Source organism: Lepisma saccharinum, chromosome 8 (genome assembly GCF_977018435.1).
Source record: "Lepisma saccharinum chromosome 8, izLepSacc3.1, whole genome shotgun sequence".
NCBI lineage: Eukaryota > Metazoa > Arthropoda > Insecta > Zygentoma > Lepismatidae > Lepisma > Lepisma saccharinum.
The window spans coordinates 88,493,254-88,512,356 of NC_139236.1; the positions used below are offsets into that span (position 1 = coordinate 88,493,254).

At 35.6% G+C, this 19,103-nt stretch overlaps 1 protein-coding gene across 1 annotated transcript in view; it reads left to right on the forward strand.

The window, feature by feature from the left end:
- LOC145991629 (pyrethroid hydrolase Ces2a) overlaps nucleotides 1–19,103 on the forward strand; it is a 52,442-nt gene that overhangs the window by 26,454 nt on the left and 6,885 nt on the right. The window contains exons 5-9 of the mRNA XM_083127691.1: nucleotides 2,124–2,309; nucleotides 3,962–4,155; nucleotides 9,470–9,632; nucleotides 17,571–17,764; nucleotides 18,334–18,469. Coding sequence (XP_082983817.1) covers nucleotides 2,124–2,309; nucleotides 3,962–4,155; nucleotides 9,470–9,632; nucleotides 17,571–17,764; nucleotides 18,334–18,469 — 873 coding nt within the window. The remainder of the gene's footprint in view (nucleotides 1–2,123; nucleotides 2,310–3,961; nucleotides 4,156–9,469; nucleotides 9,633–17,570; nucleotides 17,765–18,333; nucleotides 18,470–19,103) is intronic.

The window sequence follows — 19,103 nt, forward strand, 5'->3', positions numbered from 1 at the left end:
CTTAATAGTTAAATTTTTAAAAAACAGAATTGGTTTACAAAGCCCCTCCTGATAACCTGCGAGCCCCCCTGGAGATCAATTCTAGCTACGGGCCTGCTACGAACACTAAACATTACATTGATATATATAAAAAAACTACTACCATAAGTTTTTACAGTTTACCACCAAAACAGTAACAGGTTAGTGGGGGTGCCAAAAATCCACCATGTCCAGGTGAAAATTTTATCTTGAGTCTATATATTGTATCAATTTCATTGTTTGTTTTTTTAATCATTTGACTAGCTGGGAGAATAATTTTAATTAGGGAAAGAATCAGGCATATGCCACAGTTTGTTAACTGTGCTAACAGAAACACTCAGAAGAAATCTTCAGCTGCAGGTAAGCATGAGAAATAAACAGACACTGACTTTGTCCTTGAAAAAAGGTGTGATTATAATCTCTGTAACAAGCATCTTCACCAAGCGTGCAATATATACACAACCAACAATTTGCAATTTCCTCCCTACAACTTTGTCGCTTTCCAGAGATGAAGAGTTTCAGCTACTTGAATTAATAAGATAGAGACCAGTCAACATTTTAGCCGCCCCCCCACCTGGTGGAGTGGTTAGCACATCGTGCTGCAACGCCAGGGGCCCCAGGTTCAAATCCTGGCCTGGGCATGGATGTTTGTGATTTCATCATGTCATCACTCTTTGTAAATTAGCCAAAAGTGGCACAAAAGGCGAAGTAAAATAAAGCAAATCAATCAATCAATCAATCAACATTTTAGCACTAACACTTACAGTTTTTCCTCAATAAATTTATCTTTCAAGGGCGGTTACTGATATTGTTCAACAATGACCGGATACTTTACCATGAAATTTCATAATTTTTGTTAGCAATTTTTTCACAATTTCCCTATTAAATATATTGAATATAAACAAAAAACTTTGCCCTTGTTTCAAAAAGCTAATTCCATTATGATCTGTTAAAAAGGAGGAGGCAGCCTATGAGGTTTCACAGTATATGAGTAGACACACACAGGTGGTCGTTGCATTGCTGAAGCAACAGCCTGATTTCTACAGCACGTGCTATTGCAGTGAGGTTCAATCCTCTTCTTCCTATTCCTGTGCTTCAGTCCGCTGGTCATTCCAGATCGCCTGCAACAAATGCTGGGATGTTAATTCTTTTACACGCCGTAAGAGAGCAACAGCATGGAAGCAGTAAGCAAGGTCTTTGGATCATTGTCTTGCACCGTACAGCAACAGACAAAATGTCCACATTGAGCAAAGATAAATATTTTCTTTTGTGGGGAATCTTAACTGTTTCTGGTACAATGCTGTTACCTTCTTTGTTGACAATTTAGCTCTTTGGAGCCAAATCCGGCTCTTTCGTATACTTAGCAAGTAAAATTACCCCAAACCTGGGTTTCTTGTGTGGGCAGCATTTTCCGTATAAAAGAAAACAAGCATCACAATTTTCTTATTTTTATCTGTTACAAAGCATCGTTTTGCCACACACTCTATTAATCACATGTTCAATGTCTATAGACAGAACTGATAATGTAGTAGTTCAAGATGTGGTCTTCTAATTAAGGAATTCTGAGTTAAATTCCTGGTGGGTGCATTTTCCAGTAACTTGAATTTTGCTTTAAAATGTAGATCTAGTTTTGACTAGCCTATCTATCCTAATGTTTGGCATTCAAAGCTGAATCCTGGATATGAAATCTAAATTGAAAAAATCTTAGAAAGTTAGATCCTAGATTTGGTATCCAAATATCAGATCCTTGAAATGGTAGCCACTGGATCTTGGATTCAGTATCCAAACCTTGGTTCCTGTGTTCAGTACCTGACTCTGGGATCCTGGATCCAACACCTGAATCTCAGATCTGATGTCTGAATCTTTATCATAAGAATTCATTAGGATGTTGGAATCTTTGCAGGATATTCGAACCCTAGTCTTATGTGATTATCCCACATTTCATAAATCTACATCCTTAAACTGCATGTTAACTCCATTTTAGGTGAGAATTAGCTCTTTTGTACTTATTTGGTATAATGAATACTGATCAACTTATGAAGAGTATACAAGAAGTATTTGATACAAATATTGTCTTGTAAAATAACAGAATAATCTCTCAACAGGGTTTTTCTGCCTCGAGGATAGAACTGCAAGAGGGAATTATGGTTTGCTCGACCAGTATTTTGTTCTCCGATGGGTTCACGAAAATATTGAAGCCTTTGGTGGAGACCCAAGAAATGTTACTCTGATGGGTCATTCTGCAGGAGCAGCAAGCGTGATGTACCATTTGTTGTCACCTAGGACTGTAGGTATGCAAGTTTAGTATTGTATGCTCAGATGGAATACGGAATAGATATATTCTCCATGAAAAGTTGTTTTATATTGGAGCGATACACTATCAGTAAATTTTATACCAACGCCTTACCTTATCTATAAAACAAAAAGCAGTGTTTTGAATGTTACTTTTTATAAGTAACTTCTGCAGTTACTTTATTCCAGAAAAGATGTAGCTTTTTTTCATTCATGAACTTCAAGCACTTTTCCATTTTTTTTTACTCATGTGACCATCTAAAATTAGGCCCCCGCATAGCCAAATGGATAAAGCTCTCACCTATGATACTAGTGGTGGCAAGTTCGATTCCCGATGAAAGCCACTAAAATTTCAGCATTGACTCAGCATCGTGAGGACAATAGATACTTGACAATAAGAAGTAGCAGGCTCCGGTCTCGAAAGCCAGTAAACCAAGAGCTCACAGACCTGTTACATCATGGAGTTTGAGTTTTGACCATCTAAAATTATCGTTGATTTTCATTAACTTATGACAAAGGTCTTATAAACCCTTATACTGAAAAATGTTACAGCACTAGCGTAACGTGGTATACATGTTTGCGGTTGTTAGGAAATTCTTATTTTGTTCATTACTGTTGAAACATGCAGAAAAGCAAATGTAAAAGTAATTATGATTTTAGTTACTTGTTACCTGAAATAGTAACAGTTACATTCCCAAGTAACCACCACCATTGGGCCAACGTCAGTTTTTACATGGGTAAGGTTGGCTTTACGTTGGTCTTACGTTGGGCCAACAGTGGTTGCCAACGTTTGACCAACCATGGAAACGTGAGTCAGTTTTATAAACAACTCTTTAATGCTAAGAAGACAACTTTCAGGAGAATGCTGAAAATTCTAGAGTGTAAAATAAGTGACATGTAACAGTGTTTCTTTTCAAATATTTCAGTCACAGCACATACTGGAAATATAATATATTCTTAATGAAAGTAGAAGCTATTTTTAACTTGCAGTCACTCACCAGTCCTTTGTCAGACGCCATGAATGAAGGATGTGTTGGGAATTGCTTATTGTTTGTCTCTTTTGCTGTAGTAGATCAACAACATTCTTACAGGTATTATTGTGAAGGTGGTTATGCGCAGACTAAATTCCATGAAAGGTGGAAATCTAAGTAAACTCTAGAAGGTTTTTGTGCTACCAATTGAAGGTATGGTGCCTTGAAAATAATTCACGTGACTGAGAAAGGGCTGTGTATTTTTTTTATTTTCATAAATAACTTGAACTACATATTGTTTACATTTGGTCTTAAAATAAATTATGTATATATCAGAAAACAAACCTATCCATTTTTTAGTTTTCAGTACGTTGGCCCAGCTTAGTAGAACCATACGTTGGGCCAATGTAGTAAAACCATATGTTGGCCCAATGTAAAAGCCACACGTTGGCCCAACGTTGGAACCACGGCCAAAATTACCGTTGGCCAACGGTATATTCTTGCGTTGGGCCGACCACTTTTGGTTACTTGGGTTTACTCATTTCTAAAAGTACCTAGTTACAGTTACTGTATTAAAAGTTGCAAATAATGAAAAAAATATCATAAATTCTGAATAATTATATCATTATTGTAGTCGAATTTTTACAGGTGTTCATTTTAAGTTGCAATTTCCTCAACAGGGCTCTTTCACAAAGTCATCTTGATGTCTGGAAGTGTCACAGCTCCTTGGGCACGGTCAGAGAACCCAGCCAATGCTTCTAGATCTATTGCACGAAGTTTAGGATGCTTAGCTTCAAGCTCCTATTCCATTGTTCAATGCCTTCGTGCGAAAAGTGTAACAGAAATTTTACGAGCATATGAAACTCTATACAGGGTATGTATGTACTGTTGATCTTTATTATGTAATGATCCCAATTCATTGTATTAGCCATCCCCTATTGTAGCTAAAAATGTCATTAATAGTTTATAAGGTTAGGATCAGCATTGCTAACCTCTGAAGGCATCAAAACCTTCATTCATTCATTCATTGTTTTCTGCCCAGGGGCAGGTCTTTCCTTGCAACCTCCATGCTGTTCGATCTTGATCCTTTCACTTTGTAGATTCATAGGATCTACTTATTTTGATGTCGTCAATCATTTGGTATCTTCTTCCTTAGATTTTCTTTCCATTGATCATCCCTTAGAATACAGTTTCTTCTCATCCAGTAACCCAACTGATTTCTTTTTCTCTTCATGATTATCTCCAGCATTTATTTTAGGGATGGGACCGATTAATCGGTACTCTATCGGTATCGGCCGATATAGGCATATCGGTTTATTGGTAAAATTACCGATTATTTTACCGATCCGATATATCGATAAATATCTTATAATTTAGTGCAAAATTCTGCCATTTTGTTGTAATTTTTATGGATAATCTCCATGCCCTACTTTCTGAAAAAGTAAATGTCTAAATATTCAACTTCTTTTGCGTTGCAATCAGCTTGAAACACACATTTATTACTGAGATCAATGAAAATTTCAGGGTCTTCAAGGACCATTTCTAATTTTATATCGGATCGGTAGAATATCGGTTATCAGTATCGGTAAATTTTATATCGGTACTGTATCGGTATCGGCCAAAAGTTCATATCGGCCCATCCCTAATTTATTTATTTTCCCCAACTCTTTCTAGCACCATTTCACTTCTCACATTTTCTGTCAATTTTACCATTCCATTCAACTCCATAGCCACATTTCTAGAGCTTCCAATCACTTGTTCTCAGTGTCCATGTTTCCGCACAATATAGAGCTACACTCCATACAAAGGATTAAATTATTCCTTTCCTCAGTTCTTTGTAAATAGATCCACAGAAAATATTTTCCTTTCTATTGAAACCTTACACACACGTTTTTGTCTCCAACGATCATATACTTGCATTTTAGATTCCTGTGGGTCATTCCATGTCAAATCATCCAGAATTTTGTGAAAATGTCACCCACTATCCCCGATTTTGATGAAATTCGGTATGCTTATAGAACTTTTGATGGTGATTACAAAATTGACAACTTTTTTAAAATTGGTCAAGGGGATCAGAAGTTACGCGCTTTTTAAGATCTCCGTTTACGCCACATGCGGCTCCACTTTGAATGACACGCATTAGGTTATAAACGATCGTATCTTCCCTCGGGTTTGCCGTAGAAACTTCGACTTTGTTTTATTTTCTTCAGAATAGTGTAAGCTTTTATTTAAATAACGTTTCAGATTAATGCATCAATAAACATGTATTTTTATATATAGTTTTATGTATTTTTTTAGAAAAATAAATTACTAACTTCAAGAGCGAATTTCATGCAATGCCCCCCCTTCAATTTCCCCCCAATTTTATATGTAGGTAGCTCAAAGTGTGTACTAATGGCTGATGGAAAAATTGGGATGGGCGGTTCAGACACAGGGTGATAAAAAAATCATTTGCATAAAATGACATTAAAAGTAAATCTTATTAAAAATGTTTATGTATTTAGCACAAAGCCTGAAGTACAATATGTTTCAAGCTACAATATTCAAAATTTATGTTCACTATGTGTGAATGTAAGCATAAGCGTAACCTGGCGGGGGCAAAGGTAAGTTCTTGCCCTCTCCCAAATTTATAGATTAATTAAAATTTACAAGTTAAATATATCTTGTGATCCTCCTGGCACTTGAGGAACAAACGAATAAAGAGTAATAATTGTGATTTTTCAAATGTGTTTATCAAATAATCCTGTCCACTATTTTTATGAGATGGAAAACTTTGTGATTATCTCAACCCAAAAATAGTTTCCAAGTGACACCCATTAAGATAGTACCTCAAAATTATACTCTATGCAATGCCAAAATTTCATGTACTATAAATTGTGCTGTTCACATTTTACATGGATATTTTGACCATTTCAAACACACTAAAGTATTTGACTTATCACTAAGTACATATGTCCTTCCATTTGTGTTGTTAATGTTCTCACTGGACACAGCATACTTTTTGGCTAGTAGTAGGCAGTTGATGGACCAAGTGGATGCAAGAATTTAATAGCTTCATCGCCATTTTCACGTGGACTTTTGAAGCAATCCTACAAACAAGTTGAGTCACGTACACACATGCTACTACATAACTGATTACAGTTGGAATTCGGAAAGCCACTCCTTCACAAAAGTCAAACCATACAGTTACAAAACATATTACATCAGCACTTACTATTTTTGCTATGACTGTTAAACAACTAGTGTTTGGAAGTAACTAGTTACAAAGTTACAAGTAACAGTTACTTTTTATTTAGGAATTCTAACTGTAAGTAGCTACTTTTAATAGTAAGTTAACAACGGTACAGAGTTACTTTTTGCAGTAGGGAAATAGCTAAATTGGACAATTCTGTTCCATACTATAAAAAAAATATGTACCTTCTCCAGATGCTACGTGAAAGGATTTTCTTGGAATTGCTGGCAAGGAAGCTATGCTTTGTTGCATGCTAAATTTAGAACATCCACGCTTTACTGTAATTCATTTCTAATTGTATGTGAAAACTCCATTGTTTTTGGTAGACTGCTGCGTTCGTTTGGAATGTGGTTGTCCAGCTAGGAAAAAGTCATTGTCGAGGGAGTGGATCTTTGGATCTTGTTGAACTTGGAATGGAGGAGAAAGAAATAGGTGCAAGGGGAACCAATGACACCATATTCAAAATACCGCGGTCAGCACACAAATGATTTTTTTAATTATAATCGTTCAAGCAAAGCTGACTGTGTTTTCCATCATTTATTAGCAGTAATAATGTAAATATATGAATACATATTATGTACTAGAAACATAAGTCAAACATGAAAGTCTTCATGATCATTGATTGTGTGTAACTTTTACATAAATCAATGATCATTAATAGTACGTTACTGTTACAGTAACTGTAAAAGAAACTCAGTCACTTTCAAAGTACCAGTAACAATAACTGAGTAACTTTTTAAATGAGTGACTGTAACTCAGTTACTTGTAAAAAGTAACTTACGGGACCTGTAAGTTCAAAATTATGCATACTTTCTGGTACTGTTGTAGTACTTTGCAATCGCTGACACATTGTACTGTGTGTCGTTGTTACCCTAGATGATTACTAAGAAATTTATGCCTTGAATACTACTTCTATAGAATTGGTACATAATTGCCGCACTTGTTGCTTCATACTATAGAAGTCTATACAAGTATTTTTACTGTTCCAACCATCCCGTCACAAGGATATTTTCTGTGGCATGTGGCGAAAAAGCTCCATTTGATAAAAACTTCAATCAGCACAAATGTGTAGTATTCATTCTTACTTCATATTACGTATCCCCATGAAGAGTAGCCAAAAGAGAACTTCCATATTGAGATAAAATGCACAAAAAGAATGTTCTCGAAGATAAATTTGCTAAACTTGGGAATGTTAATAATGATTATATATATAATTATATAATATATAAAATTTTAAAGAAACTGAAGACAGTTGAAACTAACTTAGATACAGTGGAACCTCGATTTTACGTTATCCAGGAGAGCAAGCTGAAAAAAAATAATACACGGGAAAATGTAAAAATCTTGGAAAATTTCTAAACAATTTGCTATGTTGGGACCACCAAGATTGAATGCAAAATGAAGGAAAATGTAAAATCGAGGAACTTAAATCGGGGTTCCACTGTAATTATTACTTGCAAATTTTAAATTAATCTATAAATTTGGGAGAGGTCAAGAACTTACCTTTGCCCCCGCCAGGTTACGCCTATGCTTACATTTACACATAGTGAATATAAATTTTAAATATTGTAGCTTGAAACATATTGTACTTCAGGCTTTGTGCTAAATACATAAACATTTTTAATAAGATTTACTTTTAATGTCATTTTATGCAAATGATTTTTTTATCACCCTGTGTCTGAACCGCCCATCCCAATTTTTCCATCAGCCATTAGTACACACTTTGAGCTACCTACATATAAAATTGGGGGGAAATTGAAGGGGGGGCATTGCATGAAATTCGCTCTTGAAGTTAGTAATTTATTTTTCTAAAAAAATACATAAAACTATATATAAAAATACATGTTTATTGATGCATTAATCTGAAACGTTATTTAAATAAAAGCTTACACTATTCTGAAGAAAATAAAACAAAGTCGAAGTTTCTACGGCAAACCCGAGGGAAGATACGATCGTTTATAACCTAATGCGTGTCATTCAAAGTGGAGCCGCATGTGGCGTAAACGGAGATCTTAAAAAGCGCGTAACTTCTGATCCCCTTGACCAATTTTAAAAAAGTTGTCAATTTTGTAATCACCATCAAAAGTTCTATAAGCATACCGAATTTCATCAAAATCGGGGATAGTGGGTGACATTTTCACAAAATTCTGGATGATTTGACATGGAATGACCCCTGTGTGTGCACGTGTGTAAACAGTGATTTATCTACACACCCCAACTCCCCCTAAAAATTCCCCATAAAAGCCCAATTTATGGTCCTTTTGACTCTAAATTTACCCTTACCCCTCCCACATAATTCGGTGTTGTACGTACTAATTTTCATAAAATACAGTTGATTTGTAAGTAACCAAGCTACAACAATGTCACAGAAGTAACAGTTGCTACTGGTCGGCCATGGAGAACAGCAAGATGAAAAGTTACATGTTTGACCAGAAAGTAAAATTTATACGGGAAGTGGACGCCAATCCACATAAAACTAAAACTGAAACAGCTGCAGATTTAAGCATGGCTTATACCACACTTTGCACAGTCGTAAGTAAAAGAAATGCTATTTTTGACAATATTTTAAAATTGGGTAGTGAAACTATAAAACTTTAGTGTCTAGTCTACTGTAGTATTTCAGTATCAAAGTGTTCACTAATAAAGTGGCAAATGTAATGTATTTAAGAATCAAACTTTTACATTTGTTAATTTACCACTCTATGACAGAAATAACCTGTATTACGAATATCTTGTTCCTCAAAATATATGCAATTACAGTATTTTAATAATGATATGACATGATGCCTAAATCTGATTTGTAAGTAATTCTCAGTTATACATATTATTTTGTCTTTACCTTGACATACTTGTAACTCAGGTTCAACTGTAGGCAGTTAATTAAATTCATACTCATTTGAAGAGCCAAACAAATTTATTTCAAATAAACATGTTCACTTCTTTCAACTAATTTCAGAATGGAAACTCTAGTGAACTAATGATGCCTGTGGTGGATAAATTCCTGTCAAAAGGTGAGCAATACTTGCCACGGGATCCTGAGATTGCTTTGCAAGAGGGAGCATTTCCCCCACTGCCTATTCTCACTGGTGTCACGAGTCATGAAGGAGCTATTATATTGCGTAAGTAAGAAACTAAGATTTCTCTAAATATATTTTTTTAAATTTTAAAAACAAAATGCTTTTGGGTGTTTTTTCTACTCTCCTGGAGTTTCATCCATAGCATAATGGATTTACACGATCGTTTCTCAACCTACGGGGCACGACCCACTGCTGGGTCCCGAGGGAGTGTTTGGTGGGTCGCAAATTAATGCTCGAAAATTTATTTACTGTCTCTTAAAAATCTATTACATTTATATTACTACGATATATTGTTTTTAACATTTAAATTCAACCCATGGTGTACGTAGTCTAAACTCTACATTTGTGTTATTTGCGCTCTACCATTGCACATTAGTTACATTAGTTCGGTGAGTACAAAAAAAATTTGTTTTCAATTTGAGCATGTGTGTTTAATTAGATGTTAGACTAGAGTAAATTAGTCCTTCAAATTACATATTTACTTTTCTAGAATGAAGTATGTGTAATTTGTTTAAGCAAGCATAAAAGAGGGCTTCTTAAAATGCTATATATTAGCAAAAATATGATTATAAACTGGGTGCACACCTCTACAAGTAATTTTGACGGCGCCCATGCTTTTGGGTCCCATGAAGTGTAATATCCTTCAAGGTGGGGCCCGGACTGGAAAATGTTGAGAACCACTGATCTACACAATATACAGCATTAACCTTAGTGAGGCTGGACAAACCTAAATCTTGAATTTGTTACTTGAATCCTTGCCAAAATTCTAAATTCTAGTTGCATTACCTAAATCTTCACTCTAGATTCCCCACTCAAATTCTAGATCCTTTACCTGAAATTCCATTATCAAAATTTCCAAGGTTATGATCCATCCAAGCCTAATTAAAAAATTTAGGCAGCTGGGTTCACAACAAAATATCGAACAATATGCTTAATTTTTAGAATACTTAAAAATATATGACAAAAACAAATGAACATAAATTATACTGTGGAATATAACATTCATTAAAAATAGGTTTGATTTGATTTGATTTAGTTTATTTTACTTCGCGTTTTGTGCCTCTTGGCTAATTTGCGAAGATGGGGATGAGTGACGAAATAATGAAATTGATGAATGGACATTCACAAACAACCAAGCCCGACCGGGATTCGAACCCAAGACCCTTGGCGTCGCAGCGCGATGTGTTAACCACTCGGCCACAGGGTCGGGCTCCATTAAAAATAGGAATTGTAGCTTTCCTGGCGACATGATTCGAACAGGTGTTGTAGGGTTACCTGGCTGGTAACCTGAGAACACCTGTTCGAACATTCATTAAGTATTAACACATGTTTGATTTTCTCAGTTACCAATATGTAAATAAGATTTTCAAATGAAATATGATTTGGATTCCACCAAAATCTGTAGGTCCAGTTCTTTATTACCCTTTCTGTGCATAAAGTGGACTTATACCAAAAACTCAAATTCGATATGTAAAATTACGTTCCAATCTTCCTTTTCTGATATTTTGAATTTTATTTATTTATTGAAATTTCCAGTACAGCAAAAGCCATTTTAAACCAGAAAGAAACAACAATAAAACAATAGACTAAGATTAAAAACAAAAGAACGGATAACATAAAATAAACAAAAATAAAACAAGCCAAAAAAAAGTACCAAGGTAAAAAGATCAGTTTCACAAAAGCATTACTTATGTACAATTTTTTCTATGTTGCTGATAAAAAATGAATATGAAGTGAATATATCTATTTGGTTTGAGATTATATTGAACTGATTCGATAGCCTATGGAATAGTGAACGTTGTATGAGTGAGAGCCTGAGAGTTGTAGTGTGGAAAGTTTCCTTGCTCCGTGTTTTATGTCTAGGCACTCTGAGTGAGAGTTCGTGGAGTGGGATGCTGCATCTTAAGTTTCCATTTATGATCTTAACAGTTGGGCTGAAAAGTTCGTAGGCTAACATAGTAAAAAATATTTTTTTGACAAAATTCGATTTTATTATTCAATATACCGGTAGTTGCCTTCGAGGGCGATACAACGATTATAGCGGTCATACAATTTTTCGATGCCATTTTTATAGTACGATTTCTCTTTAGCCTCAAAATAGGCCTCAGTTTCGGCAATTACCTCTTCATCAGTGCTAAATTTCTTTCCAGCGAGCATTCTTTTAAGGTCTGCAAACAGGAAAAAGTCACTGGGAGCCAGATCTGGAGAATATGGTGGATGGGGAAGCAATTCATAGTCTAATTCATATAATTTTGCCATCGTTTTCATTGATTTGTGACACGGTGCATTGTCTTGATGAAACAGCACTTTTTTCTTCTTCAAATTGGGCCGTTTTTTTCGTGATTTCATCCTTTAAACGTTCCAACAACGCTATGTAATAATCGCTGTTGATGGTCTGGCCCTTTTTGAGGTAATCGATGAATATAATACCATGCGCATCCCAGAATACTGATGCCATCACCTTGTCAGCCGACTGTTGCGTCTTTCCACGCTTTGGATTCGGTTCATCACGTGCAGTCCACTCGCCTGACTGTCGATTGGACTCTGGAGTGTAGTTATGGAGCCATGTTTCATCCATTGTAATATATCGACGGAAAAATTCGTGTTTATTACGGTTGAATATCGCTAAACATTGCTTCGAATCATCAAAACATTGTTGCTTTTGATCGATTGTGAGCACGCGTGGCACCCATTTTGCACACAGATTTCGCATGTTCAAATATTCATGCACAATATGTCCAACACGTTCCTTTGATATTTTTAAAGTCTCAGCTATCTCGATCAACTTCACTTTACGATCATTTAAAATTATTTTGTGGACTTTTTTGATGTTTTCGTCGGTAACAGCCTCTTTGGGGCGTCCACTGCGTGCATCGTCTTCGATGCTCATTTCGCCTCGTTTAAATTTAGCAAACCACTTCTCAACGGTTGAATTTCCTGGTGCAGAGTCCGAATAATGTTTATCAAGCCAAGCCTTGGCTTCAACAGGATTTTTTTTCGCCAAAAAGCAATGCTTTATTAACACACGAAATTCTTTTTTATCCATTTTTTCACAATAACAAAAGCTGCTTCACTCACAATGCTATATCTCACGAACTAATTATCCGGCATCTGTGAAATTTATACACGTATCTTTTGAAGGTTAGTACTAAGTAAAAATCACATGGATTTAATTCTAGTAACGCCATCTATGAGTCAGCCTACGAACTTTTCAGCCCAACTGTTATATAGCAATTTCATATCTGCAATGTATCTACGAGTTTCTGGAGTATTAATATGCAGATTTACAGTACAAGCAGATCTCTCTTAGGCAGGTGTCTCAGGGCAGGCACTCTATATCGAACGATGGAGAGGAAAAAGCTGAGAACACTGTCGATCTTGGAGGTATGAGAATGGACAGCCATGTTCCAGATTGATGAACAATATTCTAGAATGGGGGATACAAATGTCTTGAAGTAAATGGAAAGTGCTTTCGGGTTATTGATTTCGGTGAATCTGTAAAGTAGGCCTAGCATATGCATTGCCTTTTTTGTGATGGTTGATATGTGCAGGGTTCCCACACACCTGGAAAACCTGGAAATCTCAGGGAATTTGAAAAAAATACAAATCTCAGGGAAAATCTTGTAATTGATTAATGGTTCCCAATGAAGCAAAACTGAGGGATAATAATATGCTCCTGTCTGTGGATAATCCAAGCTGTTGTATCATTTCTCTTTCAGCAAGGAACTCATATCTATTTGTTTGTCTGTTTCTTATTTTTAAATGTGATTCCAGGGCTGGTGACCAAGTGTATACCCTCATAAATTTTGCACTTTTTAAAATTTAATTAACCGATTTCGATCTTTTACATGACGTAAAATATATTTCAAGATGTGGAAAACGCATAATAAAGATAACCTGATGTCTAAATTAACCAGTGTTCATCTGATTTCCCTTATTAGGTAGTAGTTTTAAGTTTTTCTTCCTTCTTTTTTACAAAATAGTAAAAAAATGGAGTGTCCTGTTTAGGGAAATATTTATTTTCTGCCATCTTTTGTGTACAATATTGTTGATTGTGTATTTACTGCATTTAGAACAGAATTTTAAATATTTACTTACTAGTGCCATATATGAATTATGTACTGTTCATATACTGTACAATATTGTTGATTGTGTATTTACTGCATTTAGAACAGAATTTTAAATATTTACTTACTAGTGCCACATATATGAATTGTGTACTGTTCATAAATACTTGTTCATATTTTAAGTTTTTGATCATGTTCAACTATTGTTATAGTCATGACATGACACGTGAATTTTTACATGCCTCAATAGCTCACATATGTGTAAAATCAAAATACTTGTAGGACCAGCAGATCTACATTAATATCATGTAGTGAAATAGTTTTCTCAACAGATATGTCAGAATGACATATTTGACAATGTTCCAAACCCCCAAACCTATGTTCCCATTTCTTCATGACTCCCTAGAAAGTGTTGTTAGAGATGTAATAGGGAGATTCATAAAAAGTGACATCTTGAACAATGCAAAAAATAGTTCTAAATTAATGCAAATTGAAGAAGCAGCTTATGTTTTACTAGCTGTAGATTTTTTTTGCAACCAACGACAGAGAAGATTGTGGAACGTAGTCCCTTAAGTTCAGGTTGGTGAGAGCCGCCAGTTGTTTAGTTCCGAAGCAAATGACTCAGTTTCCAAAGCAATGTGCTCAGCGCATGGAAGACGTGATACAGGAACTTCTCAGGAGAAAGAGAATGAAGGCTGTAACTGGTGATAAAGTAATTCGCCAGTTTAAGACATTGTTGCACAATGTCAGTAGTGAAAAGGAATTGAAGAGAAGTTTTGTAACTTTTCAATCAAAACTGATGCACTAGATTCTTTTTTTAACAAGTGTCATGAAGGGCAAGGATGACTTCTCTGAGTTATGCAGCACTGTTAAGTTGGTTTTGATTTTATCACATGATAATGCATATGTGGAAAGTGGGTTTTCTGTAAATAAGCAGGTTTTAATAGAAAACTTGAAAGAAGAGTCTGTTGTGGCTATTCGGCAAGTTTATGATGCAGTGAAAGTGGTAGGAGGAGTGCCAAATGTAGAAGTAAACACAGATATGATCCAGAGTGTTACAGGTGCACGTATTAGGTACGAAGAAGCATTGCAGAAGATGAGAAAGAAATGTGATCACAAAGAAAACAAAAGGAAAGAAATGAAACGTAAAGCAAGTGAGATCTGTGCTTTACAAGCCAAACAACAAAAGATGCAAGAAGAAGCAAAGGCTATTGCAGAACAATTGAAAAAAACTTGAAGCTTCTGAGAAGTAAAGTTTCTTAATTTGCTGTATCCGACATCAAGTACATTTCTTGTTTTATATTTCAGTCTCAATAACTTATTATTCCTTTTTAAATTGGTACTAATAATTGTCACTTCATTTTTATATGTTTTAAAAAATCCAATAATTTGTTTGTCTTAACTATTATTGTACGCATTACAGATTAATTGATATTGTATCCGTTTATAAACATCTATGAAAGTGTGAAAATATTTCAGTGTTCTATATCAGATATGTTAGAAATTGTTTCAGAGTTGTTTAAAGTTCTAGAAAACTGGTCATCTTTGTTCTTAATTACATGCAAAGAAGTGTAATTTTATTTTATTATTGAACTAGTATTGTTGTTATTTGCATCAGAAGACAACAGTAATAAAGAAGGTGAGGATGGTATGGCTGAGGGGAAATGGAGGAGGCCATTGTAAAATTATAGTAGTCATTTACTGTGCATTCAATACTCTGGAAAAAAATATGAGGATTCTGGAAAACTCAGGGAAAATGGATTTGGAGTTTGCGTGGGAACCCTGTATGTGATTATCGAAATTTAGTTTTGAATCTATGAGGATACCTAGATCTCGGTGTTGTGCTTCTTTTGCTAGAGGGAGGTCGGTGAGTGTATAATTAACTTCAAGAATGTTTTGTTTCAATGAAATTGTTATGCAAGAGCATTTAGAAGGGTTTCTGGACAGTTTCCATCGCTTACACCATTCAGAGAATCTGTTAATGTCATTTTGGAGAATTTGCATATCTGATGGCTGTTTTATTTCTCTCATAATCTTGCAATCATCGGCAAACATTGCAATTGTGCTTGAGATGGGGGAATTAAAGAGGTCTGTGAGATCATCCAGATATAATACAAATAACAGAGGGCACAGATCAAAGTACACAACATCTAACTGATTATGATTAGTAATTGCGTTTATGGCACAGAATTGCATAGAAGACAGATTGGTAAGGCATGAAGAATTTGGAAGAAAGCCGTGTTGTGCTGGGTTAATGTAAGGGGATGTGAATTTCAGAAGTATTTTTTTCAGAATTTTTTCACAGACAGTAGCAAGTGTGGAAAGGAGAGAAATGGGCCTATAACATGTAGTATCATTAGCATTTCCAGATTTAAAAATAGGAATGATATTTGCTTTCTTCCATTGAGTGGGAAAGCAGCCTTCAGAGAAGCACCTATTGTATAACATTGTATTGTGTGGTCCAGATGCTCGGTGAGAAGAAAAGGATGTAAGGAAGTGCAAGACTTCACCTGGTTCTGTAAAGATGGTAGAAAGAGAGTGAGAGCAGATAGTTTTGGTAGGCAGATGATCTAAAACATCATTTGCAACAAAATTATTTTGAAATGTTAGATTAAATAGTTCAGCTCTATCATTACCAACAGCTGAAATGTCATTGTGTGTTACTTCTAAAGGGATGCGCTTGGCTTGTCTCCGTGAATTTATTATAATGTCCAGAATCTCTTTGAATTAGTAAGGAGTTCGCTTGTGACTGTGTTGACATATTCGGTGCATTTCTGTTTCATAAGGTCTTTACTATGCTTTCGAAGTGCTTTGAAAGTGTTGTGTGTGTGGGGATTGGGGAAATGTTTCCACAGTTGCCACGCTCTTTTTGTTATGTAACAGATGCTGCAACTCTTTATTAAACCAAGGGTGGAACTTTTTACTTTTCATTGTTTTATGTATCACATAGTCCTAAATTAGAGCATGAATCACGTCCGAAAACAGTTCAACAGCCGCGGTCATGGTCCTTTTGGTGAGCAGGTTTCAATCGAAAAGGTCAATGGCTCGACGGACGGTGTCCCATGGCATTTTCTTCCACAAGGGAGTCTTATGCCTGGGGGGTGCAGAAGGGGAGCTTTGCGCTTTCACTGGAATTTCGAAAATAGCACAAAGTGACTCGTGGTCCGACTGAACGAGATTCAACGAGGGTGTGACCTCATAGTTTTCAAAAGAGGAGAGAATGTAATCGAGGTTTTTATCCTTCCTGGTGTTGTGCATATTGTGCTGGAGAAGACCTAGTCCATGAATAAAATTGTCTATGAACCAGTCATCGTCTCCAGTGGTTGGTATGCCATTTACAGGATTATTCCACTTTATATGCATATTAAAATCCCCACACAAAATAACTTCGTGGCTGGATAGAGCTGCCAGAGTAGATTAATAGCAACACTCTAAGAGTTCTTTGGGACTCCGCCTATGAGGCTGATAGAAACAACCTACAAGCATTTTTCTATGGTGGTTTGTACTTACTTCTATTCAGAGTAATTCACAGTCTTGTTGTAAATCCAGTCGTATCTTGCTGCGCCACTTCTTGTTCACACACAGCACACACACCATAACACCACCACCCCCACACATTTCACGATCTTTGCGATAAACATTGAACTGCTCATATAGCGATGCTATATGCTAACCAGTACTGAAAAAATAATAACTGCAATGTAATAATGACTGTAGTTATAAATGCGGCATACTAGTGTACTTTAATCTACCACAGCACAATCCATGTAAGCGGTTCATTAATAATATTTATACTACACAAGAAGTTAAAGTAGGGTAAGATCACTGAAAGTTATGTAATTGATTTTAAAATTGTAATTCAGTAAATCAAATTATTATTGACTTTCTTCATTTTCATCTATTTTCTTTACAGACAAGTGGGGAGACTTAGTGAGGCAAGGTTTTGACCAGATTCGAGACTTCTTTGAGACGTCCGCCATACCTGCAGCAATTTCTCAGTACAAGTTTAAAAGAAGAGTAAAGGTGCTGCAGGAAATCCTCAGATTTCAGTACATTAAAAGGGCACGAGAGGGAGACACCGCAATGCTCGTCTCACAATTAACTCAGGTATAGGATGGGAGATTAATTATATCCTCTTGTGGAAGCAATTGACATTTTTATTTGCATTTTGTGTTACCACCAGTTCTATTCGACAAGAGTTTACTGTTAGGTTGGGCAAGGTGTACAGTTTCTATCATGAAGCGTGTCAAGCTGTACAAGAGAGAGGTCTAAGCAGCCTGGTGTCAGATGGAAACTAGAATTTAGATGAAGTGCAGGTGCTGGAATCTGTACCAATGTTGAGTCTGAAGTCTTCAAATTTACCTAAAATTTTAGTATTTGTAATCGAATTTCCCTATGTATTTGTTTTTGCTAAATAATCATATGCAACGTTGTACATCGGAAATGGTTCAAAAATTTATCAGCAAAAGCAGCAACTTTCATGCATTGACCAAGTATGAAAAATAACTAAAATACAAGCACAACTGTATACATATACCAAGAATACCATCCTCAAGGTTTACAACTAAAATATGACTGCAATATTTTTCTTTACTATTTCATTGTTAATAAAATATGAATTTACATACTACCAGTTAAGACGACTGGTGAAATAACTTATCTATTTTTCTTTTCAGTTTTATTCGGATGCACTATTCCTCGCACCTCATCACAAGCAACTGAAATATCTGGCTAAAGCAGGAACCTATCCATATGTATACTTCTTTGGACAAAAAGGACCGAGTCCATATGGATCATCACTTAACATTTCAGGTATGTTCATACAACAGCACCAGTTTACATTTACTTGGAAAAACATGTTAATTTTAATAATAATGTGGGGGCTTTTGTAATGTGCTAAATTTTTGTAATACTGTACTAAAAGTTATTGCTGGGTTGGTGGCCAAAGAGTTGTGGCTGACTTTCAATTTCCCCACCAAAGTTCCCAGGTTTGAGTGCTGGCCTGGATATGAATGTTCCTTCATAACTTTCATCTAATCATATCTCATCCTTCATATTGGCAGAAAAAACGACGCTACATAGCAAAAATACAATACAAATACAGTTATTGATTGTACATGTAATATCATAAGTTCTTCCAATTTATTTTAATAACCCAAATCTTAAGAAACAAATATTGTTTGTTTGAATTAGGTTATGATGTAGATTTTATGCCACTTTTGGACAATCGCAAAGATGTGGATGATATGAAACTGATGAAAGGACACTCACAAAGAACGTACATGCCCAGTATTAGATTCAAACCCTCTACTCCTGGTGTCATAGCACACTGTGCTAACCACTCTGCCATGGAGGTCAGTTTTAAGAAACAAATAACACTGGCTAAAGGAGACATCTGGTCGCAATGATGAAGAAAATAGTGTTATTATATGCTGTAATAGTCAGT